The sequence below is a fragment of the Gavia stellata genome, chromosome Z (genome assembly GCF_030936135.1).
Source record: "Gavia stellata isolate bGavSte3 chromosome Z, bGavSte3.hap2, whole genome shotgun sequence".
NCBI classification, from domain to species: domain Eukaryota; kingdom Metazoa; phylum Chordata; class Aves; order Gaviiformes; family Gaviidae; genus Gavia; species Gavia stellata.
The window spans coordinates 19326350-19353918 of record NC_082637.1 but is presented as its reverse complement, the minus strand read 5'-3'; the positions used below and the strand labels follow the sequence as shown (position 1 = coordinate 19353918).

General features: G+C 38.3%; 1 protein-coding gene across 1 annotated transcript in view; it reads right to left on the bottom strand.

The window, feature by feature from the left end:
* ITGA1 (integrin subunit alpha 1) overlaps positions 1 to 27569 on the bottom strand; it is a 76224-nt gene that overhangs the window by 14862 nt on the left and 33793 nt on the right. Inside the window, exons 7-21 of the mRNA XM_059833304.1 lie at positions 21657 to 21805; positions 19765 to 19915; positions 18142 to 18307; positions 13849 to 13922; positions 10729 to 10873; positions 9412 to 9554; positions 8262 to 8405; positions 6596 to 6850; positions 6037 to 6167; positions 4461 to 4624; positions 4134 to 4270; positions 3072 to 3182; positions 2427 to 2512; positions 2088 to 2223; positions 1028 to 1108 (exon numbers count right to left, since the gene is read on the bottom strand). Of these exons, the coding sequence (XP_059689287.1) occupies positions 1028 to 1108; positions 2088 to 2223; positions 2427 to 2512; positions 3072 to 3182; positions 4134 to 4270; positions 4461 to 4624; positions 6037 to 6167; positions 6596 to 6850; positions 8262 to 8405; positions 9412 to 9554; positions 10729 to 10873; positions 13849 to 13922; positions 18142 to 18307; positions 19765 to 19915; positions 21657 to 21805 (2073 nt within the window). The remainder of the gene's footprint in view (positions 1 to 1027; positions 1109 to 2087; positions 2224 to 2426; positions 2513 to 3071; positions 3183 to 4133; positions 4271 to 4460; positions 4625 to 6036; positions 6168 to 6595; positions 6851 to 8261; positions 8406 to 9411; positions 9555 to 10728; positions 10874 to 13848; positions 13923 to 18141; positions 18308 to 19764; positions 19916 to 21656; positions 21806 to 27569) is intronic.

The following is a 27569-nucleotide window of genomic DNA, read 5'->3' as shown; positions in this document are numbered from 1 at the left end:
GAGATTAATTGATTTCTGATTGCAAAGGAGAGTACGAAATGTCTAAATTTAGGGATCTATAGCTACAGACAAACTAACAATCAAAGCATGAAAGGAAAATATGAAAAATCCAATAAAGCTGGGAATGGAGCATTGTGGGCACTGGCATTGGGTGGTATGCTTATTTGACTGCAAGAAAGTAACAGCTGACTTAATTCCTACAAGTCCAAGACAGAAGCTGGAATGTGTATGTGAGAGGTAATGTAAGATGACATCTCTCCTGATCCTCCCTCTGTTCTGCATCTGCAACACAGACCTGATATGACAGAGGAACAGACAAGAAACTGCCAGGAAAGACAGTTGGTCTTATCTGCATGCTATTAGATATTTCCTAATTCAATATCAGAACTATTTAAGTGAGGCTTAGATGCACATTTTCAAAGGCTTAGTTTAGCTATAGCTCCCTCTCTATTCCAGCAAGAGACACAGACTTATCACTGGAGCTGTTCAAGCTGGAGCTCGATTTTAAGTGGACTGCTTGCTGGAAAGGCCTCTCACTCTCCACTGAGCAGAGGTGAAGTCTTGATGTCTGGCTTTGGCAGATCCAGGGTACATTTACACATACCAGCTTATTCTCTTTTCAACCAACTGACTAAATTTTATAGACAAAATAAGTAAAGCCATAGGCTGCAACCTGGGGAAAGCCACAGCATCTAATGTCTTACCAGTATATCCTAACCAATACCCTAAACACTTTGCGACAGACCCTTGTGGCCAGGTGTACCACTTGACTTCTGACAGTGTCAAGAATGGTGATATGCCTATTACCTATTACCTCCTCACATACCACAGCTGACTGCCCAGGTACTGAAGATCTGATGTTTTCCTATCTGGCTCAGTGCGGTTCATGTCAAGGACAGCTTGGGAAATGTGCATGGACAGGTTTTGGGGTGAACACAAGAGAAAAGAAATTCAGAGGTTATAAGGACTGCCCCAGCCTTAGAACAACATGGAGTAAGGAGAACATGGATGCAGGGGAACTTTTTACCTCTTCTGCAGGTTTTAGAAATGGATATCCCACTTTACAGGTGATGTTGTGATTAGATTCGCAGCTATCTTTTTGTATATCCTAAACAAAAAAGAAAGTGAAGTCATGACCTTGTGCAAACTCTTTTTAAATTTTTACTAGGCATCAAGGGCCTGTTGAACATATATACCATTGCCACATTTCATCGTCAAAACATCGTAAGAGTCAAAGTCTTAATTGAACTGGAACAAAAATAGGAAGCCACAACTTCTGCAAAACAATTTCCTCCTATGGAGATCTACATCAATTAGTAGCCATTATTCCCTTTCAGTGAAAGTGTTTGGAACATTAGCAATTATATACAAACTGGACATCATGCAAATTAGTCATGGGGTCTAGCAGGTCAACATATGTACAAGTACACAGTTTTTACCTGTAATTTTGTAAATGTGTTCGTAACTTGGCATAAAAGTGACATTCATACTCCATAAATTATTGCCACAGGGTCAGCAACAGTGCTATGGATCCCTGACTTCTCCTAACGTGCAACATCAGGACTGTTGATTGAAAACAAACTTCTCCTAATGTTTCCTACCTGAGCTGAGGTGAATTCGTAGCGTATCTACTGAGGCAGGAAGAAAAACAGCTACTTTGGAAATAGGTAGGGATGAGACAGGCAGCGAATTATGCTGCCCTACCAAGACAGTGCTTTTTCTATACACATGCAAAAGGAGAATTCTAGAGGCTCAGGAGCTGTACTGAAAAATAACAAGGCATTTCTGGCTCTACAGATGTACAGACAATTCATGGTGCTGATGTTCATCTAAGATGCAGGCACTTACTGTCTAAGTGTCCTTGTGAAACTTGCACCTGTAGTTAAAGAAGGCTAGGCAAGAGTCCACTCAGGTCAAAATAAATACACTCTTTTAGAGGCATAAGTGAGGACAGCACTTGCAGGGAATGTCTTCCAATCAACTGAGATGATGCCAGAGCAATGAAATTCAGGCTTAATACAAAGGCTTCCTCAGATCTCTCTAGCAATATAGGTTATGATAAATGTGATAATGTGAAAAATTCCTACCTCAATGCCAGCAAAAATAATATTTGGAGAATACTGAACCAAAACTCTGGTATTATAGGCACTGTCTTTTTTGTTCTTCACAGAGAGCTGGATGGTGAACTTATCATTGCGTGACTTTACAATAAATGGAGAAGAGCTGTAAAATAAAGTAAGAATGTTGGACATCCTAACTTTTGAATCTGTTTTTAACATAAAGAAGAACTTCTTTCAGTGTCCAGACTATATTGTTTCTGATTTGGAAATTATGCCACAGCATTATCTTATTAGACTACAGAATTTATAATTTACATAGAAATTTTGTACAGATATCAAGTGATAAAGTAAATCCAGTGTAGTTACCTGTCTCCAGCTATGCTTGCTTTTACATTCAGAACAAGATCTGAAATGCATTTATTTTTGGCTCCACAATCTTTTGTGAAAGGAATCTGCAACAACAGTATTTTTATTCTCAATTTTATTACATTTATTATTAAATTAAATACTAGCATTTTAATTCAGTATCTAATTTTATATAAAGTCTTGTGTTTTACTATCAAAGACGTCTTCCATAATATTAATCAGTTAAACATGCCAATATCCTGTAAAATGCACAGATGAAACATAACCTTTCTATTCATTCCTTTCTAAGTGATTAATCTAGATCAGAAAAAGAGGCAATAGCAGAAGTTCGAATGATGCCAAGCACCATCAAAGTATATGACTAACATTCCCTTGCTCTATCTATGTAAAAAACAACAATAAAATTGCCTGTACTCTCTTCTATCTTCAGTTAACTCTGGACAGCTTTAAAACCCCAGGCTGGTTCCCACACACATGGGATCAAGGGTTTCACTCTTTACGACTCATTTAGAGGAAACATCTTCAGGACAGGCTCAACGACCCTCCCTCTTTAGCCAATTTGTGGAAAATACTGTCAGCTCTTGTGCAGGCCATGAATTTTACCTTAAATACTTTGGTTATTAATACAGAATCTTGCTGACTTACATATTCAGCGATTGAATTTGGCAGGTTGCTATCAAGGACAGGTCCACTCTCTGGATCAGAAAAATTGAACTCTAGCAAAACCTTTACAGAGTCCTGAAAGTCTGGCTTATCCTAGAACATAAAGAAAGAGGAATTGCTATTATGGATATTCACTTTAATATCTAAGGAGGTTAAAAAACCCCAAACAATGCTGAGGTAAAATATTTTTCAGTCACACCATCGCCATCCTTGCTGGAGACGCATTTGAATGCTTGCAATTGATGATAAAGCATTTAATATGCAAGCCAATCCTTATAAATATCTACTGATGTTTTTGTGTATCTCATCTCATCATAAAAATATCACATAGCCTGAGCATATCTAACACAGTTTCATTTAAGAATGTCAGAATGGTCAACTCATAGACTTTCTCTTTTAGTTGTGCTTAAACGATCAGTAAGATGAACATCAGAGGTATCATCTTGCATGAAGTCAAACTGAGGCCTGCCGTTAGGAGATGTATGGCATATTCAAGCAAATTCTAGGCATCATTTATCATTAGTTTTGAATTATGACACAGCTGAGAAGTCGCTAAACATTTTAAATGTGGTTACTCCTCCATTCACCCTGCACGTTAGTTACAGTCTGGGCAATTTCATACTCACAGTTCCTAATTACATTTCTGTTTTGCAGTGAATGAGTAGTCTCTATCCCAAACATAATTTGTAAGTTTTTTACTACATTTTAGTACGAGGAATTGCACCAATATGCAAACTAGACTTCCAGCTCACATGCTCCTGCTGAGTTTTGAGTGCACCTAAACTATTAACCATGATAGCTGCTTAGTTCCACTAAGTGTGTTATGCTCTTTCTTAGGACAGACACAAACAAAGAGACAAAGACTGTACATATAAGTAAATAGTTTATATATATCTACATATACAAAATATATAAATCCTATTTATGTACACTTCTTAGGATTAATTCTGGATGCAGATTTTGTTGTCCAATTTACAATTAGTGGAATACTTTTGGATTATTATAATGTCAACGTGAGAAAAACACTTTAAATGATTTACTTGCCAACATGTAGAAGTTATGTTTAATACATTCTGATGCTTTGATAGTTGTATTTTTTTGCATTTTCCTCTCATGGCTCTCTGTGAACAAGCTTCGAGATATTTGTCTTTGTGAGTCAAGAGTAATCCAATACTGCAGATCTGCAAAGGAAGTTGAGATCAATATTATGAATCAATTTGCCTCTACACATTCTTTTTTCCCCCAGTATCTTAAATGCACTTGGAATAGTGAATTTAGAAGAGTTGCCTTCCATTTTTGGAGAAATAAACAAATGCAAGCATAGCAGTTTTATAGTGTAAAGACTCCATAGTTTAGTGCTTATCTACTTACTGGATTCAAATGTATCTTCCTTCGACTTCAGTCTGGTCTTAAAACAAATTGTGGCATTTATGCATATTGTTTTTCTTTTATTTATCTGACAATTTTGTTGTTGGATATTGATGCTTTTGGGGGTAAATTGCATGGAAACATTTACTTCAGCCACATCACGAGACCTTAACAAAAACACAAAGAAAGGAAGTGCATTGAAAATAATAGCAGCAACTTTTTTTAACTTAAGAATGAACTTACAAAATGTGCAACATTCAACATTAAAATACACATATGTGATAGTCTAGACAAATAATTAAATATACACTCTATACAAAGTACCGGTAAACAACAAATTACAGAGAAAATGGTCACAGGGTTTCTCCACAGTGCTGTACTTGTTTCAGAACAGATACCAGATGAAGGGAAATATTTTCAAAAGCGTTTAAGCAACTCCATACAGCCAGTCCCATTTTAAAAGAGACTGAAGGCCCAGACCTATCCACGAGGGTATCCACAGATGAACATATTATACACGAGCTGGAGGGTAGTGTGCCATCTCTTAGGCTGTGGGTAGATAAACAGACTAAGATTTACTACCAATTTGCTTCACTTTAACTTCTATTCACCCCTGTCCCTGCAACGCATTCCTGCCTCTCCCTTTGCTCTGGCTCTGTTCCCTTTTGGCCTCAAGATGGATGTACTAAATCAGCAGAAAATTTAGCTGGCAAAACAGCTTTCTTCAGATTTGTGATCTAAACCATGCAGTGAAGGGGCATCTCATTGCGTTCACACCCAGAGCTTTTAGAAAGACAAGCTACCAGATGAAGGTGAGGAGAAGCTGGCAGCTTGAGGATGGTAGCAAGACCTGACAAACTTCATGATCTAGCACGTGAGTTAGGTGGAACAGCAGGACAGGGAAAGCAAGGAGCTGGCTGAGCAACTGCCTTACCAGAGAGAGAAATGGTTTTAGTTGTGCTTTAGAAATGAGGTATTACATGTTATCTTGTTTATTTCTCTTACTGGTATTTTTCTCTTCTCCCTTAAAAAATATATTGTTCATTGTGTCATCTGAATCACGCTCTTTTGTAAAGAAAACTAATTCACTGTTAACCAGAAAGTTTAGTTAAATTTTTCCAAGATTTTCTGGAGTCAAACTAGAGTTTTTCTATTAGGAAGTCAAATGAGTTTTCTTAGTGACCCCTTTACATTTGAACCTGTCCTTGATATTGCTAATAAGATAATACACAATATAGGGTGAAAAAGAGAACACTTAGGGCTTTTTTCTATTTTACTTAATGCCACAAGTGAAATCAGTTTCTATTTTGAATATGGTCTAGGAGGACAAGGTCTTCATACTAGGTTAACAAGGTTTCTAAAACATTCCTGTATTTATTTATTTATTACTGCTATCCATTAAGTTGTATACTTGTTCCTCCAGAGAGACATGAAAATATGAAGATTCACAGCTGGTGTAAAAGCATGAGATGAAAGCAGTATCCTCACAACAGTCCAAACAGTAGTGCATGCAAGATACTTCGGTATCCCAAGACAAATAGTTATTTTCTGGCCTGAAAGCTGCTGGGAGTATCCGTACCAGAAGAGGGCAGCCCCACCAAGGCCTCCAATGGTGACATCAATCAGCCCATCATCGTTTAAATCCATTTCTCCGTGCACAGACTGGCCAAAAAATTTAACTTTTTCCCCATCTCCACCTGATGCAATACGCTGTGAAAAGCATTAAGAGGTTTATACGGTGCATATTGAAGGATTTTATAAGACCATTCAAGATGCATTTGTTGGCAGTTATAGATGGCTTTTAGACTCTTTAAATATACTAAATTTTCATTACAATACTTCTAAAATGGTTACCATGGTGATGAACACACTATAAATCTTCAGAATTGCAAAACATCTACTTTTCTGACTGTACAGAACATTTCAGGTTTCTAATAAAAATATGCAAATATATTTCCTACATTAGAGTAAAATTCCATTAAATCAGGCTGAGTTTAAAAGTACAGAGCATTCTAAAAAAGAAGCTGTCATGACAGGTGAAGCCACAGTTTGAGTCTGTGTGTGGAAGACACTGGAAAACAGGATTTGTGCTACATACACTTACAGTGGCTGCCAGTTTGTAAAGTTTTACTTCATACCTGCGAATATTTTTTACTGATTGTGTTGCCACGGCCATGATAAATATAAACAGCTCCCCGATGATCATCCTCTAAGGGAGAACCTATTACAATGTCATTATATCCATCAAGGTTGAGATCCTTCACTGCAGCAATCGCAGTCCCAAAGCGTGCACCGCAAGGCTCATTCTTAAGAACTTTGCAGGTGTCCTGTTTTAATGGCGAACAGCATGTTTGCTTTATAGGCTCAAGACTCATCTGATATTCAAACTTTGTCTGTGAAAGAAGAGATTTAGAGTTTGTGGATTTCCATCAACATTTTAGCAATGCAGGCTTTTAAAAGCTCCTGTCCAGAAGACAACCTGATGAATTAAATGAAAAAATTACATCCCATTCCTAGTGATTGAGTGCACTGTAGAAACTGTGATTCTGTAACTATAATTTGAATGTTCTTTCTGAGCAGTGAGTGGGAAAGACATTCTCACTCTCTCTGCATCTAGATGCTTCTGCATATTTCTTGAAGTTAGAGGTTCAAAGGAAAGTGTAGTATCATAACAATATTTGGATGTTATTGTAAGTAAACCACTTCATTCCTAAGACAGTCTAAAGAGTTCTTCTAAAAAGGCATTCTCTTAATCTGAGAAGTAAGCCGAGTTTCTGATGAAACACAGATGGCAATACTGTTATCCCAGAACAAAAGACGGCATATCTCTCACATAAACTGAATTCTGTCCTCAGTAGACTCATACTCCATGGCCTAACATATATATTCTTCTGGTCCAGTGTGCATCCTAGACCAAAACCACACATACGGTATGGTATGTAACCAATCTTTCCAAAAGATTGGTCCCATGAGTTCCATGTTAGAGATTAGTAGCAGCAAGCAGTTGCTGCATCTCCTTTATCTGGAGATGGATAAAAGGAAGCACAGGAAAATCAAATTTCAAACCCTCACATTACTGGAGGACATGGAATTCTTGTTTTCTCGCCAACCCTATTCACCAGCAATTTGTTGTTAGCAACATGCATGTAGAAACTGGAAGAGTTCCTTTTCACATAGATCCAGTCTCTTCAGGTCCTTTTCTTGCAATGGTATTTTAGGAGACCATCATTGCTGGGACATATTTTGATAACTGTTACAACAATACACAATGGTACTGGACTAAAAGAAGAAAAAAAGAAGAAAAAGCATGCATAGACCTTGGAAAGAGCGACTTATCAAATTAAGAAGCTGAGGTGTAGCTGGCATATTCCTCGATCTAGTTGTGACATGTTTAAAAGCTGTTGGATGTATGGGGTTTAGCTCTAGGTTGGTAAGCAAGTCACAAGGATACTGGAGCACACACTTTTAGGATGGATAAGCCCTACTGTTCCGTAATCCGTGAAAGCAAAAAGAAAATGTGATAGAAAATTAATCCTATAAATGTGCACCTATGCCATATTGCAGCTCACAGGATATAGTGCTTATCTATATAATATAATCCATTAGAAAAAAAGCTGAGAAAACAAGAGTTTGAGAAGAAAGTTTTCAAAAATAATCTGTCGTTTACTCTCAATTGTCAAAATCACTTTTCTCTGTTTTCAACAGGTCATCTTCCCCAGCTCAAATTATTGTATTTCTTTAAAATAATGATATGAAGGCAGTAAGGAGCATGTTCTGTTCCTGGTCAATAAACATCATCCTTACCTTGTTCAGACCATAAACATATACTTTCCCTTGCTCCTCTTTCTCAGTTCCCATATATGTAGGAGCTCCAACAAGAAGAAGGTCTGTAAATGAGTCCCTGTCGATGTCGATTGTGGTAATAACACCCCCAAAGTATGACCCAATCTGCAGGAAAATGTAAGGTATAAATCAGAGACAGAGTCAGCAACATCATGCAACATTTCCTATTCAGAGACCTGTTTTATGGTTGCTTACAACAATGCCAAATGTTAACCATTAGGCAGAAATTTTCTTTGCTACCTAGAAGGTCTTTTTGGTCTGTTTGCTTTTGAAGCTTGTTTGCTGTTTTAGGGTTTGTTGTCAGATTTCTTTCTTTAAGAATGGTTCATTCAACTTTCAACTCTCCTGAGTTTGAAAGGTACAAATGGTGTCTTCTACCTGCTATGGGGAGTAGGACCTCTTAAGACAGCATTTGAATAGAAGTGTCTTGGGGAGCCTGGTTTTCTCTTCAGTCCCAAAAATAATACAAAGAAGAGCAAAATCAATGGTCTCAACTTGCCAGGGGAAGAAGGCAGGATGGTGGACAAAAGCAGTTGCAGACAAAAGCTATAGGTGAAAATTAGGTAACCTGAATTCTCCTGAAAGAAGCTTGTATTGCAGCCTGGGGAGACCTGAGTAGGCAGGTCTTTCAACCCTCATGTGCATAATATTACACTACCATCTTTATATATGTGATTACATGGAGTTTTTTTCCTGCAGGAACAGCACTCAGTGAGCTGCTACTCAATATAACAAGCAGCTATTCAATATTTCATGCTATCCCAGCTGACAGTCTCACGCAGAACCCTGCTTGTCGCACACACTTCCTGACAGTGACATACCCCTTCCACTCAGCAGACAAAGAAAATCAAAAGTACAGAGATGGCTACAACCACTTTGACACCGGTGAAGGTTTAACCCTTGAAGAGAAAATTTCCAAGGGTCTCTGACTACTGTAGAGTCCACCTTCCATTACTTACTGTACCAGAGCATCTACCTAGCCTTTCCTTCTGATCTTGCTTACAGCTCCCAGTTTCATTTGCTCTTCTGATGCAGAGTTCTTATTTAAAAACATTATTTCTATTTCTGATGCCATATTCCTCTCGTATGTTAATCATGAATGCATACTTACTTGTTCTCCATTTAACCTCTGAAGTACTTGTACCTCTCTGCCCTCCATTTTATAAATGATAACTTGGCCAGTGTGATTGTATCGTGGCTGTCCTGCTATGTACAGTACGACCCCAGGTGTCAATGCTGAATTCACAGTATATCCTAGGAAGCAGAAAAGAAACCAAGATGCAGTACACACAGAATGCATCAGAAATACTTGCTGTGATTCAGACCCTTTTTAAGGCTTATTCTACAATGAGATGTTTAGCCCTACTTATGCTAGAGAATAATAGCAGTTAATTAAAGGGCTGAATGTGTATTTGCCTACAGTCTCAGACTCATGAGCACCACTGTGTTATTAAACCTGTTCACAAGCTGGTGAGTCGTGTTCACTTTGCCATTCTCACACAGTGTTAGAATATGATGGTACTGATAAAATAACTTGTAAATAGCTGGTTGAAAAGCTACTTTCAAAGAACAGTTGTCACCAGCTCACTGTCAAACTGACGGAGTCTTCCAAACATGATTCTGGGGGCACTTTGAACCTAGGTCTGTTCAATATTAACAACAATTTAGCAACTTGGGTGAAGGAAGACTTAAAAAATTTGCAGATTAATCAAAGCAGTGGCAGGGTTGCAAGTATGACGGAGGATAGGATCTAAATTTAAAATAACTTTACCAAATTTGAGACATAAAAAAAAATAGCTAATGGCATTCTGCAAAGAAGACAAACAGTGTACTTAGGGAAAAAAAAAGAAATTATTCTAATGTTGACTCTTCATCATTGAAAATGTGGCTTAAATGAGATAACAGAGCAAACATAACCATGAGCTGTAGAAAGCAAGGCCACTGATGCTTTTTGGTAGAAAAGGCTGAGAGGAAAACAATAGGCTGCCAATACGCAAAATTATTATAAAAAAGATAGTGGTAAACTGTCTTTGTTCTTGTTCATTGAGTGACAGAAATCAGTTTAATTTTAAGCAAAGATTTAGACTGAATATTGTATAAAACTTTATAAATATCAAGGCATAGAAAAAATTTATAAGAATACTAGAGGAATCTGTGAAATCTTCTCTGAACAGCTTAGACATCCCTATTGGGGAAAGTCTAGATATACTTAGGTCTGTAAGTGTTTGGACTAGTTTTTTGATTGTAGAAGTAGTAATTTTTTTAAAAAGAATAAGAAAATCATATAGTAGACATGTCCATACATTATAAATTTTCCCAGGCTCCTAGAATATAAGATAATATTCCAGAAGATGCTCTGTGAATGAGATTTGAGAGAGGTCTTGTAGAATTTGTTGAAAAGTGTTATAAGATGAGCTATTTCTCTTACCTAGATAGGCTGCAAGGGGTTCATTTTTTTCCGAAAGCCTGTCACGAAAAGTGTCATTAGTTGGCATTGAAATACCACTGTCCTTTACCATGAGCACTGTGCCATTCCAGTCATATGCTCCAACTGCTCCAAGCATGATCCAATCCTTATGCAGAGAAAAACAAAAAGCCTGTTCTCTATGTGAACCATCTTTAGATGTTCATTAATCACGATAATCACATTTGGGTAATGCTTCCTGTATACTTACGTATTTAGCACTGCTTTTCCTATTATAGTATGGCCCCTACAATCATAGTATGTCTCCAACTTTTTGTTAAAAATGCACCCAACTTAAAGGAAGTAAAAAAAAAAGGGCCATTCAGGAAAAGCAGCAGAATGAAACACACCTCCTACAACTTCATCCCACCTTTCCAGGCCAGATAAAAAGACAAAAGGGATTTAGCAAAGCTAATCAGAGAATACAGCATTTAACTACATTTCCCAGACATACTTTCAGAAGCTTGAACCTTTCTCTGTTGAATCTGTGAGTCTTGCGTATTGTGCAAGAGCCTTTTGTCAATGAGGAATGTTTTGCTGACATTTCTTGCCTAAAGGCATGAATGTAGCCTTCTAGATAAGACAGACACCAGAGACCCTGAGTCTGTCAATGCACCAAGGACTGAAGGCCCACTTCTGAAGTGAGGTTCTGATGATAGCAGGTCAGTTGTTTGTGAACTTCAAGAATAGGCTCTACCAAATAAATAATCTTAATCAGCTTCTTCTCCTGGAGAAGCTGGCAGCTCATGGCTTAGGTAGGTGCACTCTTCTCTGGGTAAAAAACTGGCTGGACGGCCGAGCCCAGAGAGTTGTGGTGAATGGAGTGATATCCAGTTGGCGGCCGGTCACAAGTGGAGTCCCCCAGGGCTCAGTTTTGGGGCCGGTCTTGTTTCATATCTTTATCGATGATCTGGACGAGGGGATTGAGGAGTGCACCCTCAGCAAGTTTGCAAACGACACCAAGTTGGGAGGGAGTGTTGATCTGCTGGAGGGTAGGAAGGCTCTGCAGAGGGATCTGGAGAGGCTGGATCGATGGGCTGAGGCCAATTGTATGAGGTTCAACAAGGCCAAGTGCCGGGTCCTGCACTTGGGTCACAACAACCCCATGCAACGCTACAGGCTTGGGGAAGAGTGGCTGGAAAGCTGCCCCACAGAAAAGGACCTGGGGGTGCTGGTTCACAGCCATCTGAAGATGAGCCAGCAGTGTGCCCAGGTGGCCAAGAAGGCCAACGGCATCCTGGCTTGTATCAGAAACAGTGTGGCCAGCAGGAGCAGGGAGGTGATCGTGCCCCTGTACTCAGCGCTGGTGAAGCCGCACCTCGAATACAGTGTTTGGTTTTGGGCCCCTCACTACAAGAAGGACATTGAGGTGCTGGAGCGTGTCCAGAGAAGGGCGACGAAGCTGATGAGGGGTCTGGAGCACAAGTCTTATGAGGAGCGGCTGAGGGAACTGGGGTTGTTCAGTGTGGAGAAGAGGAGGCTGAGGGGAGACCTTATCGCTCTCTACAATTACCTGAAAGGGGGTTGCAGAGAGGTGGGTGTTGGTCTCTTCTCCCATGTAACTAGTGCTAGAATGAGAGGAAATGGCCTCAAGTTGCGCCAGGGGAGGTTTAGACTGGATATTAGGAAAAATTTCTTTACTGAGAGAGCAGTGAAGCACTGGAACAGGCTGCCCAGGGAGGTGGTGGAGTCACCATCCCTGGAGGTGTTCAAGGAACGTGTGGATGTGGCACTGTGGGACATGGTTTAGTCGGCATGGCGGTGTTGGGTTGATGGTTGGACTTTATGATCTTACAGGTCTTTTCCAACCTTAATGATTCTGTGATTCTGTAATTATAATGCTTGTATTCCCTATCAGGATATTACTTGTTTCTAAGGTACGATACACCATCTGAAGTATCATGTGTAATGTCATGCAGAGAGTAAAAATGAATGAAGAGTACTTCTGCAATAAAGTATTTATGTTAAATCATACTGTTGGTCTTTTATTCTCTTTTTTACCAGTGATATGCTGAGCTGTATACAAAGCCATGTTGAAGGTTTTTCTATGTACATCAGTTTGTCGTTGATCGCTCGGTGTTTGTCCAGTTCAGTTCCTCTCCTATTGTGCTCTTTTGCACTGTCACTACTTTTTCATATCTTTCAAGCTTAACTCTTCCCAGTACTTTTGATGTCATGTTAAATTTTGATTTCATTTTTGTACACTGAGTGGATCATCACAATGGATACTTTTTGATTTTTCAAGAACAAATAAAATACATAGGGAGTGATTTTCTGCTAATGCAAATTCCCAGGAACTTTTGCATCCCAGTTTAATAATAATTACCCCCTGAGAACTGAGGTATTCAATGTGTTAACATAGCTCAGAATATGTTGTGTTACCAATAATACAGATCATATCCGTGAGAGAAATATCGTTTTTATATATCTTCTGTCTCAATTTCACCAGTACAATGCAGTATCAATTTATACATTAATATTTAGAGAGAAGTTTTATAGTTCATAGAATCACAGAATGGTTTGGGTTGGAAGAGACCTTTAAAGATCGCCTACTCCAATGGTCCTGCCATGGGCAGGGACAACTTGCACTAGATCAGGTTGCTCAAAGTCCCACCCAACCTGACCTTGAACACTTCCAGGGATGGGGCATCCACCACTTCTCTGGGCAACCTGTTCCAGTGCCTCACCACCCTCATTGTAAAGAATTTCTTCCTTATATCCAATTTAATCGACCCTCTTTCAGCTTAAAACTGTTGCCCCTTGACCTGTCACAACAGGCTATGGTAAAAAGTCCTTTTCTGTCCTTCTTAACATATTATAGACTATTCTCCTGATAGAAAGTGCTATGGGAGCATTAAATTTAGAGTTCATGTGAAGAAGGTACTTATTCTCTTAAGCTTTTGTTGTTTATAATTATTCTTTACATACATTTTACAAAAAACAACTGGATTATGGGAAACTCCAAAACTTCCAACAGCAAACAGGACTGTGCAAAGAATTCTGAAATACTCATTCCAAATTCATGCCACCACCAACAAAAATCTACTTTGTAAAAGAACTTCTATGTTCAAACAGTTTGTTTACCTGAGAATAATGAGCACTGAAACCAGCTTGAGACATTTCCATTTCAAATGAGGCAGCCTGCTGATCTGTTGTTGCTATTAAACAGAAAAAATAAGTTTCAAAAATAAATTAGGTTCAATCTGAAGAAGTACCTGAATAATGTAACGAAAATGCTCATATGATAGTAAAGGATAGCATAATTAACTAGACTATTCAGTGAATATAGTTTGCCATAGATTTTTATAATAAATACAGAAATTAAATCTGTGTTAAGTCCTACCATTAAGTATGAGAGTTTTCATTTTAAGGTCACGTCTCAGAACTTGTCCAACAAATATTTCTGGGCTAAAACTGACCAGATTTAACCTCAGGCTGATGGTAAATATGTTTGGAATGTTTGATTAATATGGTTAAGCCATTTTCCACTTGAGCTAAGTGAACAATAAAACACCAGCCATGTAACCCTGGCCTGGTATTCAAGCAACTAAAAATTCATAGGCATCTGCTAGAACTTTAAATGAAAAACACTTGATGTTTGTATGAACCTTTGCAAAAAGCAACATAGGAAAATCTCAGCTGTCCAAGATTCATAAGCCTCAGGGAAGGGCTTGGGAGCTATAATCTTGCTCAGAAAGTTACATGAAAATCTTCCTGATTCTCTTAAGGGACTTTGAATAAAAAAGGTATCAGGTGATCTAGTACTAATTTCAGTATCTTGTCAGGTAGTCATATGCTAGTTATAAAACTCTGATGGGCTGCTTTGCTCCCAGGTACACTTGAAATATCATCAAGGAAGAGAAAGGTCTGCCTCTTCCTCTACTTGAAAGCAATACTCAAGGACTATTTTGCCACCTTATGCACTACAAGTAAGGTAACTATATTCTGCATATTGATTCCTCCTTGAGAGCAAGATATGGTAACGGGCAGTAGAGAGGAACTATGAAATCTGCTCTGATGCTTGTCCAGGAAGCATTCACAATTTGCTACCAGCTGAGTGCTGAGGTGAACCTCCAATTGTGTGAATGAAACTGAGGCATACAACCCATGGCTGCATGAATTTCAGGCATCTGGATTATTAAATAATACTGAACTTTTGATACTTAGCAACTAAACCACAGAGGCTGCTCCCTGAGACATGATGTCTTTGCTAACTGTTGGGATTTATGGCCAGGCATAGGAAGGAGGCATGATCGCAAACACAAAATGTTTGACACGCAAACACAAGCTATCATGTTTCACAAGATGTAGCTGTTTTGCTACGTCTGAAAAAATTATGGTCCTTTTTAAGCATAAAACTCTTAAGTCGTGCATTTGCTGATAATATTTTCATGCAGTAAAGGATGCTTCTTAATGAGCTGAGAAAGACAGGACTCTCACAGTCTGAGGCAGAGGACAATGCTGGTACTGTTGGCATGTGCAGCTCTGAATGCTGCTTAGATAACGGCTCCCAGTCTGACTTTCCATTGAGTTTCAAACTGCCAAGCATTGTACAAAGGGTATTTTGTGAAAAAACATTTATGCCTGCCTATGGGTTGGATAAAACATAAAATTGCTGTTAAAACCAGAAGTCCATGCCATGAGACACACAGGCATATGAAAAAGATTACATGTAAAAATCCACTGGCTGTCAAGTGTGAGTTTTTGTTGGATTTGATTTTTTTTTCAACTCTCTCTCAATTTTCCTTTGAATTTTTTTAAAGGCCAAAACCAAAAATAAAACAAGAAATCCAAGAAAAAAAATAAAATGTACTATTATACTACCAGGGGGCTATTTAGATTGAGAAATTAAAGAGATTCCGATACAGAATTTCAAGAGTCAGAGTTCCTTTGACCTTCATGTTATGCACAGAATTTAATTCAGCTACAGTGTATAGGGTTAATAAATCTTTTCTACATTGCACACATCCAATACGCTGGATTGTCATCAGAATGCTGGATGGGGCAGGATTAATCAGCTTTTCTCCCCTGCCACAATAATGCCTCCATGGACACAGTTGCAAATCTAGAATAGCTCCTGAAATGTTTTGGGAGGGACAGGAAACCATGCCTGAAGAATCAACATAAACTTGTTTAGTCAGCGTCTTCTAGCTCCAGTCTTACCAACCCATTAGAGCAACTCAACCTTGTTATGTTTTGACATAAAGCTAAGATCCCATTTCCAGTTTCGATTCTGACTTCCCTTGCAGCCAGATTATGTGATTTCTGGGACTTCCACAAGTGGAGGAGGCAAAATTTCCTATCTCATATCACAGGTGTCTTATACAGAACTCTTAGCACAGACTCTGAATTCCTACTGAAAATCTGGAAAACAAGAAGCCTTTTGGGAGTGGTGAAATTACCTAGCTCATCTCTTACAGTGTGGATGAAAATAATTTTCCACATTTTTTGTTTCAAATATATATTTTTTGTAATACAGCCAAGTCTACATAAAATAAAAATTGAAAATAAGGCAAATATATCAAGGCACAATTATCCTAAGAGTTTACAATAGGTTTATGTTAAATAAAAAGTAATAATATCTAAGAAGTAGATATTTGTTACTGCACCTACTACTGAATTCAAGTAGTACTGCAGAACTTGTTGATATGCTTAAAGTACCAAAATACTGGAAGACATGACGAGGATTAGTCATCTCAAGAGCTGACTATCATATAGACAGATAACATGTCTACAATTTAATCAAACAGTTTCACCACTGTCAACATAACTACATTTGTTTGGCTATTTTATTAAGTTACAGAACTTGTTTAATGTTCAAATGTTTTGTAATTTTGTCTTATGATTAGAGGACGGAATTACTAAAGTCAATGGACAGGTTAGAGCTCATGATATAAAGCATTCCCCATCAGCAGGGAGTTCAAGCCAGGACAATTTACTCCACTGTGTGGAGGCTGGGATTTCATGTGACAGACAGGCACTACCTAATAGCTACTGATTGCTAAAAGGGACAAGGTGGAGTGTGACAAAGTGAGACTGTCTCTTCCAGTGGCATCTGGTTGGTCAAAGGGTTGAGCTATGGCATGAAACCTTGAATTTGAGTACTCAGATGTCCAGAAACTCAGTCATGTTAGGTCTTATATCCTTCACCTGTTGTCATGACTAGCGGTTGATTAACTTTTTATTCTATATCCATTATATTTAATAAGTTTAACTAACAGATTTTATTCTGCTAATTAAAGACAATGATTTTGCTCACTTTTCTAGAAGTACAAAGCACAAAAAAAATTGAGGACTAAGTTTTCAATTTCTGTTTGAACGACTGTTTTTCCACTGAAAGTATATTCTTCCCAGTAAATAGGGACCCTATTCAATGAACTTTGAAGTAGTCAATGTGCTTAAGGAGGCTAAAATTTGGGCTTTAGAGAGATTAAATTCTCCTCAAATGAATTTGTTTCAAAAGTGAGGAAACAAAATCTTCCAGAAAGTAAAAAGATAGGAACATATGAATTGGAAAAAATATTTAGTAATAATCAGCTGAAAATAGTAATATTTGGTCAAGCTAAACAGTACACTAAAAAAAATACCTAAATATGTCTGAGAAATACAGCTCCAACTTAAAAAACTTTAAAATATTTTCTCATATTTGTATTACTTCTTGACATTCAAGTCAACATTATCTTTTGTTCCAGCTGGAAACTACACTATTCCAGCTACTTGGAAAGTTGAGATGTTGAAATAGATGGATGTTTTCTTTGTCTGACAGGAATCCCTTCAGAGTTGGCCAGTATAATTTATAACTAATAAACTCAGTCTTCTGTTACCAGTAATATGCTTGAAACAAAGAGAGATTTGGACAGCATTACCTAATTTGGATGGAGAATGAAAGCAGACATTATGAAAGAATGACTTTTCTGTGCTAAAATCTGAGTATCATGAACATTTCCAAAGGAAAAATACACCTTGTCAATTCTATACACCAAGTCCATGTTAACTTGAATAGCAAAGTAGTATGTTGTAATTAATAACTAACCAAAAAGAGAACCTAAAGGTATAGGTAGACAAACACATGATCATGGGGTAATCAGGATATGGTCTGGCAATACTTTTTTACCTAAGGGAAGGCAACTTCACATTTACCCCAGCTAAAATGGTGATGGTTACTTACCCTTTTTGGCTATTGTCCCCACAGGCTCTAATCCATCTGAATATATTTCACATCATTATATATGCTTTTGATGTCTATTGTAAAATATTTTTATGATCAGCATGAAAAAAATACCTGCATAACACATTTTATGCAGCACAATACATTGCAAAGGAAAGTAAAAGCAGATGTAATGCATGCATGAAGTAAAATTTTAAATAATATCATACCTTCCAGGGCAAATATTCTCTCTCCAAGTGCTTCAACAATAGTTACAAGAGCTAATTCATCTGAGACATTGAAGAAATGCTTTTCAGTAGGCTTACTGGCAATTGATTTTATTTCCTCTACAAATTTCTCAGTACTTAAATTTCCCCTGCTGTAGCTGCCAAGAATCTAAAGAGAATTTAAAAAAAAAGAAGTCAAGGATACATTTTATAACCTGTTTTAAAAGATACCTTTGAGGCAGGTTGTCAGAGAATATTTGGAAATTATATCCTACCTAATTTGTTCTGTTAAAACCTCCCTCAAAATGATTTGAAAACATTCTTTACCAATGAGAACAGAATTGTATGAGGGCTCACTTGTTTTTCTGAAAATATCAACAACAGCAAACAAAGCAACTGTATGGTGTAATGTCTGCTATCCTCAGCTGTCCTTTTTTTCCCATTCTTCACAAAATTTTAATGATTTCTTCTATGATTTCTGGAAGTAGGCCTTAATTTAGGAAAAAACCAACACAACAACACTCAAACCAGAATACACAGTTGCACTGGCTTCTGCATAGGTACCACTAGTTCTCGTCATAATGTGGTATATGAGCAATTAATGACATGTTAATTAGACATAGGATAATTCTTTTCTGTGTGCAGATTTGCCCTATAAATACATATAACAACAACACTTGCATTCAGTGTTAACAACTCCATCACAGTACAAGACATTAGATTTGGTCTGTAGTTTTAACACCACTGTTGTAAAAACTCAGGATGCCTCAGAGCAAAAGACATACTTCTCCAATTCCCAGACTGACAAGCATTTTTCATAGGAAAAAAAGTGCTCTATAAACTTAGCTTGCTTTGGGAGAGAAATAAAAACCAAACTCCGATATCCTAGCATCCCTGGACACTGCAAAATTTGGTTCTAGACAGAGATTTTATTGCTAAAAATTATTCCAGCTTAATGGATAACTTTTTCTTTAATGATCTCTAGCTTTACGAAAGAAACCACTGAAAATTTGTGTGCTGCTGGATTCAACTTTTGTTTGATGTCTTTCTCTAAATTAAAGAGAACATCCTTAACTGTATAGAGTTTCTGTATAGAATGTAGTATATATCCTATAGAATGTAGTATACATTCTGTATAGAATTTATATAGTTCTGTATAGAACTGTACAGTTCTATACCACCTCATTGTACCAAAACAAAGAGAAATAGGCAGAACAGCTGTAATAAACCAGTTTTTTGTTGATGGTTTACATTTGCTTTTTTTTTTTTAAAGTAGGTAATGTGTCTATAGAAATTGCTCAGAAGATTTGAAATAATCCACTCTGTTCAATATTGCTCTTAACAAAAAGGATTCAATTTTATACTGCCCCTCAAAGTCTTTCTCCTTTTTCTTCACATGCACACACACCTGTCATCACCAGGTAGACAGATGGATTGCTTATTCTTATGTGCTATAAAATCAGAAAGCAAATTTTTAATATTTTTTTTCAGCTTCTTTCTTTTTTCCTCTGTGAATGATTATATTTCCATAAAGATTCTGTGAAATGAACTTTTTAAACAGAAATTACATTTGGAAGATGAAATATGCTTTTAAGATTCTGAATTTTTGCATTAAATTTTACTTACAGCAATAGCAAATCTCTGAATGTTTTCATCTTCACAATTATCAATCACTTCTTTTAATCTGTAGTTGTCGTGTGATTCCCCATCAGTCACAATAACCATTACTTTTTGTACTCCTCTTCGTGCACCATGAGCCTCAGTAAAAGCCTCTTTCCTAAAGGGAGCATAAAGTGTTTGGAGAAAGGCAATGTGAGCATTTAGCACATGCATCATATTTGCAAAACCAACCGTAAACTAAAAGACTTTATATTAACTAAGAAGCAGGAAAAGGAGATATAACATTAATCATGAACAAATACAAACAACAACAATTGGCAGCTAAATGACAGTTCACAGCCAAAGAGTTTCATAAGCATTCATTCATTATTCATTTGAGAGCAACAGCAGAAAATACAATGCTGGATAGTGAAGAATTCTTCCCCTCTCCAAGTAAACTTCTGGCACCTTAAAACAGCTTTTGGCAGCTTAAAAAAACCCAACCAACACCCCCCCATCCCAAAACCCACATAGAAAAAACCCATCTATTTCCACCCTACAGCAGCACTTCAAGTGTTCAAAGTATTTACTCAGCTACCAGCACACCTCTGCACATCTACAGAAAACTGGGTGTTGGGGTTGTGGCAGAAGTAGCTTGCAGGTGAGCGGAGGCAGATGGGGGCGACTGGTTAAGTTCTACAGCTGCAGATGGGCAAAGGGGCACTGAGGTTTTGGGCAGCTGCTCAGCCAGACTCTGAAGGGGACCAGAAAAGGCAAGGTTGGATTAGGGCTCTGGAGGAAAAGGAAGGAAGCAGGGCTTCCTCTTTTTAGAAAAATACCACAGAACTGTAAGACTGGCCACAGGAGTGAAAGCTAAGATCTACTGCTGACGATGGCCAAAAGTGGCTGGATAGGAAGACTTCAAGAACACAGGAAGCTTTCGCTGATAGTTTCTGTATATACAAGCCTGAAACAGTTTGTAGTGCTCAGGGACTTTCTGAACCACATGTGGTTTCTGAGTATTTGGCAATTCTCAACTGGCTCTACTTTCATGAACTTGTTCAGACTCCCTCAGACTTCTACTTGTATCTAAGGAAAATATTACTGGTGAATATGTAAGAATTTCACTGGCTTTAAGACATCATATCAACAAAACTTTGGTCAGATAATCAGATAGTTGATCAGAAAGATGCATATTTCACTAAATGGTTGTTTGGAAAGGGCGAATGCAGTCTTTACGGAATAAAGTCATGCTGTCATGCTGGAAAAAAAGGTAGAAAAGAAAAAAAATACCAGGACGACATCGTATGGTTTGAAAATAATCTGAGAGATTTTGCATTTACTGTTTGTTCTGCAAAAGTCAGATTTCATTTTTCTCATAAAGGAAGCATTTCTAAATAATGCTATTGCTACAACAGATCTTTAAGCTCTCAATGATCCAGAAGCTTCAAAGACTTCGGATATAAAATTTCTAGGCTTTCTGACAAGTGTGAGCTCAAACCCCATAATAATCTTAACTTCAGAATGAAGGCATATTAACATTAAAAAGCTCTGTTTTTTCCTGTTTGCTCTGAAAAACTTATTTTCCTTCATCTCTCTACCCGCACTATTCCTACCTGCTCTGTGTAGACATCAAAGATTGTCAGCCCTTTGCTTAGGACCACAACCTTGCTCCATGTCTCTTCTCATTCCCTATTTCCTCGACTGAAGAGACAGCTGTCTTTTCAGGGTGCCATGTACAACTGCTCCAGATGCTGGACAGAGTCTGTTTATCCACCCTCCTCCTAAATTTTGTTTGCTTAGCTAAAATGAAGTCAGATGTCAGCCACATCATATTTTTAATTTATAAAATCAGAACCATCGCCGTATCTGTTTATATTTGTTTCTAGCATATGCAGGACAATATTTTGTGAACGTACCTTGCCGTATCTATTCCCAGGGCTGTCATAGTTTGTGTGCCACCTCGCTGGCGTATTCTCGTGGCTGCAGCCATCACATCTTCTGTTGTCGAGTATGTATTCAGGAAAAATTCATGGACTACCGTCTGTCCATACTGAACAATTCCAACCTGAAACACGCAGTTCATGTTAAAAATCAGCTACCCTTAAAGAAAGCATCTGTGCCTCCCCCAGTAAATGCCTGTCTGTACCTACAAGCAGGAAAAGAAACGAACTCTGTCTGTTTCCCTCGGTATGAAACACCTATAAGCATTTGAGCAAGATTGGCTAGAAGACACTCAAACTCATGAAACATTTTGAAGTTTCTAAATTGTTTTTATTAAAAATAGGAACAAAGCCAAAAGCAGGCTCAAGTCCTTGCTCTTCCTGACTTGCAGCAATCTGTGCCGCAGCTCTGCTCTCTTCTCAGCCAAGGCAGACCAATGCCCTAACCACCAGTCACAACTTCCCAAAATAGTTTTCCTTATAACATATGAGGCCATGGTTCACTTAACTCTCTTCATTCCATCCGAATATAATATTCCTACATCTGATAGTTTATTTACCCTAGATCTAGCCTAGAAACAGCACTGCAATGACAAATTTAGGCCCTCAAGGTGAGAAGAAGACCCAAGTACCCTTCTCTTGATGAAGACAGCAGGGTGGTGCAGGACATGACCATTCTCCCAGTAAGACACATGACAAGTGCCAGAATGGACAATGTGAATAAAATGGTAGTTTCTGGAATGGAGCAGGATAATGGAAAGATTCTAGATGACCTCAGCAGGACAAGTGCTTGTGGGAAAGATCAGCGCATGGGATTGGAACCCAACCACAAGCGCCTGAGAGAACCTGCTGCAAAAACAAGTGTGAAATAAAAAGATGAGCAATATTCTTAAATATTAATTAATTTCTCTCATTCATCTCTGTCAGTTTTAATGTTTTGGCAAGTTCCTGACAGCTTTTACTGGGAAGAATCCGCACAATGTTCCATTAGCATATTTCAATTTTATGTTACACATGGCAATTTATAGGTGTTATTTAGGATAATACAGTATTACATGGCATATTTATGTCTCACTCATCTATTATTAAAAGCACTCTAGCATTTAGGTATTGAAGATCAGTAAGACCTCTGGGATGTTTATGCCATCATATTATTTTAGAAGTGGCTTAGTATGTACTTTGCAATTGCTTTATAGGTGGTTTTTGAGGTGCTTTCATAGCCTCTCAGATTCTGCACGATGTTTGTTTGCGTGTAGTAGAAAGGTTAGAGTTGGATAAATATTTGATACTAAACATCAATATCACCATCATTATGAAATGCTAGTTACATACGATTATGGGACTATAATTATAATGGTATGTGGTAGCAAAATCTATCCCACTTAATTTCTGTATCCTTTTGAAAACACAAACAAATCTGGACGAACTGATGTAAATTCAAAGTTATGACAAGTTTCTCCCTTTTAAGATATTTTAGTTCTCTCTCAGAGGCATTCAGCCTCTCCACCTGCAGCCTTGTGGGTGACAGCCTATTAATCCTGCACACTGTTTACACAACAGGCTGGGGCACATGCTGTATTACTGCTCAGAGCAGTCATGTTGCACCAACTATATCCCAAGCTGAAGATGAGATTTTTAACCAGTTTCCTCCAAGACAACTATTTTGGGGCATGCATCTAAAGTGACATACAGCATAATCTGAACAGAATGCTGCTAGTCATTTAAAAAGACTGCCATTAACTGGTGATAAACAAGAGGTTTTCATTATGTTTGGTCTTTTGGAGCAGGAGGAGCGCCTTACATATTCCAGGAGCGTGCACAAGTGTAGCCAGAGACTATTGTACACCAGGGAGCTCGCTGCTGTGTATTCATGGGCTTCATATTCGCAGCTTTGAGGATTTTATTGGTACCAAGGATTAAATCAACTGTTGACTGTGTATTGGGTCTGGCTGAGATGGAGTTTGTTTTCCCCATAGCAGCCCTCACAGTACTGTGCTTTGTATTGGTAGCTAGAAAGGTGTGGATAAGACTCCAGAGTTTTGGCTACTGCTGAGCAGTGCTCCCACAGCATCAAGGCTGTCTCTCCAACATTCCCCCCTCACCAGTAGGCTGGGGGTGGGCAAGAGCTTGGGAGGGGACATAGCCAGGACAGCTGACCCAAACTGACCAGAGGGATATTCCATACCATACGACATCTGCTCAGCAATAAAAGCTAAGAGAAGAAGAAGGAAGCGGGGGGCCATTCATTATTTACGATGTTTGTTTTCCGGAGCAACTGCTATGTGTACTGGAGCCCTGCTTCCCAGGAAGCGGCTGGACATCGCCTGCTGATCGGAAGTGGAGAATAAATCTTGTGTTTTCTTTTGCTTCCGTGCACGGCCTTTGCTTTTGCTGTATTAAACTGCCTTTGTCCTGACCCATGAGGTTTTTTTCATCTTATTTTCTCCCCCATATCCTGCTGAGAAGGGGACTGATAGAGCGGCTTGGTGGCACGTGGTGTCCAGCCAAGGTCAACCCACCACAGACTGCTGCCAGTGTGAAAAGTATTTGCCAGTCTTTCATGATTCTAGAGACCCATGTTGGTGTTGTCGTTTTCCTAAAAAAGACTACAGGCTGACATTGAACTATATCATTTCCTATTTGAAAGGAAATGTTGTCCATGATCACAGCAAGTAAACATTTTGAGCATTTCCTTCTCAGGAAGTGAATGGGAAGAACATCTGAGTCTGGAAAACTGCACTGTGTTGCATAGCTTGTAAATCAGGAAGGAAGAGGGGCATGTGGTTATCTTATGGGATACAATTGTTCTGTGGGACCTTTCCTTAGCACTGGCTTTGAAAGCACTGATCATCATGTTCTACACATTTCATGGCATCAAAGATGAGCAATTCTTCAAAAAAGAGTAATGAAAACCTTCCCAGAGCCAACAAAATACTACTAGGCTGCATGTTCCAGTCTCCTACAGGATCACAGAATCAAGTCCACCTTCTAAAATTAAAATTATTCTACTAGATAGCAATGAAGGTTTGAACTTTTGCAGCCTTTTAATCTAATGGAAAACTACAAATGACACATCTATGTGATGCAAATGTGCCTTTATGGGACAATTAACCTGTTCAAACTGCGTAACTTCAGCAAGGCCCTAAGAATGATGCTTACAGGCATTGTATGTTTTGATTTGCTTGTTTAATTTAAATCTGCAAAATGCAATAGTACTACACAGAAGGAAGTAATTCTGCTCTACTCCAGAAAACCTAATATTTTTCCCAGCATTACTGACCATAATCTATTGAACATCTTTGTAATTCCTAAGTTTATGTTCCCTTCCCTAGCATTCCATGGCTTTTATATTACACAAGGGAATAATTCTTTAATTGTCCCCAGTTCCTGTGAAAAAGTGTTGTACGAGAGAACAGGCAAGTGAAGGACTGTTCTACTGTGGGACAAAATATTTCTCAGGGCAATTACTCATTGTTGTTCTGTAAGTGAATACAGCCCCTTATTTGGAAGGCACAGTCTGGCTTTCCCAATAAATTATTAAGCTATCTATTTGGTAAAAACCAACAACAAAAAAAACAAACTGAAAGGAAAACCATTTAGTACATGGAAATGATATGCTAGGCTTTTCACCACTGGGATGTGGAGGAAAATCAGAAATATTTTTGGTTGTACTTGAATTGTATTTAACATAAAAGAAAAGCAGAGATGCCTTGGGAAGCACTAATGGATAATATATTTTATTATATGGAGAGCCTGCTAAAGATACCTGAATCAAAGCAAAATTGAATTAATTCTGCTACATTTTCTTTGCTCCCAGGGACTCAGACAGAAATTACTTGTAAACTATCGCGAAGGTCTTTCTTCATCCTGAATCTTTTTAATACCTCTTTAATCCACTTCTGTTCTTCTGGAGACAAAACTGATCATAAGATACGACATGGGGTGACTTATTAGTCCACTGATACAGTCCCTTTGGAGATACAATAAGGTACAGACCAAACATCTATAACTGCCTATGTCATATATCAATGGAGAAATAAAACCTGTATGAAAATTTCTGAAGGCCATTCCAACATAGCTTTAAAGCTGGAACTGAACATACCAAATTATTCTGCTTTCTCTTTTGATGTTCTTCTACCACAGAAAGTTGCTCACATGTAAAAGATTAAAAACCACACCCTCATATTTAAAAGATAATTATATCTATAAAATTTTTAAAAAGAGGAAAAAAACTAGCCTGCTTTGCAGTTACATTAAAATGTGGAATAAAGCTGGGAGAAATATTTTGTTCCTACTTGTATAATTTTTTTCTCATTTAATTTCTTCTTCCTTTTCCACTTTTCTATCATCACTTTCCCTTTACTCCTTTTATCACTAAGCTCAGGATATGCAGCTTAACCATCAGTATGGTGTTGTGGATTTTCTGGAGAATGGAAAGAGGAAGGAAAGGAAACACTTCTGAAAAAATTATAGCATAAACTTTGTCTTTTTGCATCTGAATCTTCTGGCTTTCACTTTCAAATTTGCCAAACATGGGACACTGAGGAATTTCTCTTCTTACTTGACACAAACCTAAAGACCATTGTTCATGGCGGGGGTAAGTAAGTGGAAAAAAATAATCTTGCAAACCTCTAATCAAAACAAGGTTTTGAACAAGTCACACCCAAGCTGCTAAGGAGTTATTCTGTAATCACCTCATTCCTTTCCCATGCAAGAGGAAAACAATCTGAAGTCAGTGAAAGTCCACTGATTTCTACATGCTCAACAATCCCCAAAAGATGAACATGGAAAAAATCAATTTAAACAGACAGAAAGTAACCAATTGTTTCTGTATTTCTATTCTGTGTTCCCAGAAAAGAGGGGAGAAATAAGCCTGCTCTGTCATTTCCCCTCTTCCCCATTCAATAGGCATTTAAACACAGTTTCTGAGAAAGGAGACAGTGTGGGTGGAGGAGACGGCATAAACTTCTTACTACCTTTGGTTGTGCCAGGGTTCCCAAGCACGGGGCTTGGAGGAGAGGAGAGAGATATGGGATTTATTCTGGGGAAGGGGGGGAAGGTAAGAGGAACCGAGAAAATTCCACGTAGCTTTTGCCTTCCATTTCCAGTTTTTCAGCCTCTCTCCCCTTATCCCACTCTTATCTCCCTCTCAAATGTTTCTGCTCTGTAGCAACCAGATGCCAAAGCTGACGTTCTTGAGTGAATAAGTGTACATATGAGAAGAGGGGTAGCTATGCCAAATTGTGGGTAGAACGGATTTTGTGGGTGGAGATGGTGGGCTGCTGGAGTGCAGGCCAGCAAGAGACCTTTTGTGCACGAGCTGAGCCGCACAGATGAGGCAGGATTCCAAAACCAAACATAACAGAGGTGTGGCAATGTAAAAGTTTAGGAATTGTAGGGTGAGGAAGAGGGGTGAGGGTGCAGTAGCGTTGATTGCCCTGTGTACTGTTCCCATGAAGCACTTTGGGCAGAAGGCAGAGATGATTTCCGTGCATTTCCATTGCCCCATACTGGGAAATTCAGGTTTAAGTATTTTCCCAAGTTGGCACATGTTTGAGTAATCACCAGCTTAAGGGACCAGGAAGAATTTTTCATTTTTTTTTTCCTTTCTGTTAAATTTGGCAAAGTGTTTTTCCTTCTTCCTCACAATATCTGGAAGAACAACGTGTTTAAAATAACAGGACACAACTGTAAAGTTGACAGTTTATCAGCCAATGTTCAGTACAGCCAACAGGGCAGTTGGGTGGTAACTCACAAACCCCAGTTAACTTGGAAAATGACGGGGATACTCTGTGCAGACAGAGGTATCCTTTACACCTTCTCACAGTCACCTTTGTGAAGGCAGGAGCTGAATGTTAGGAGCCAACCTGAAGTAACAAAACTGCTAAG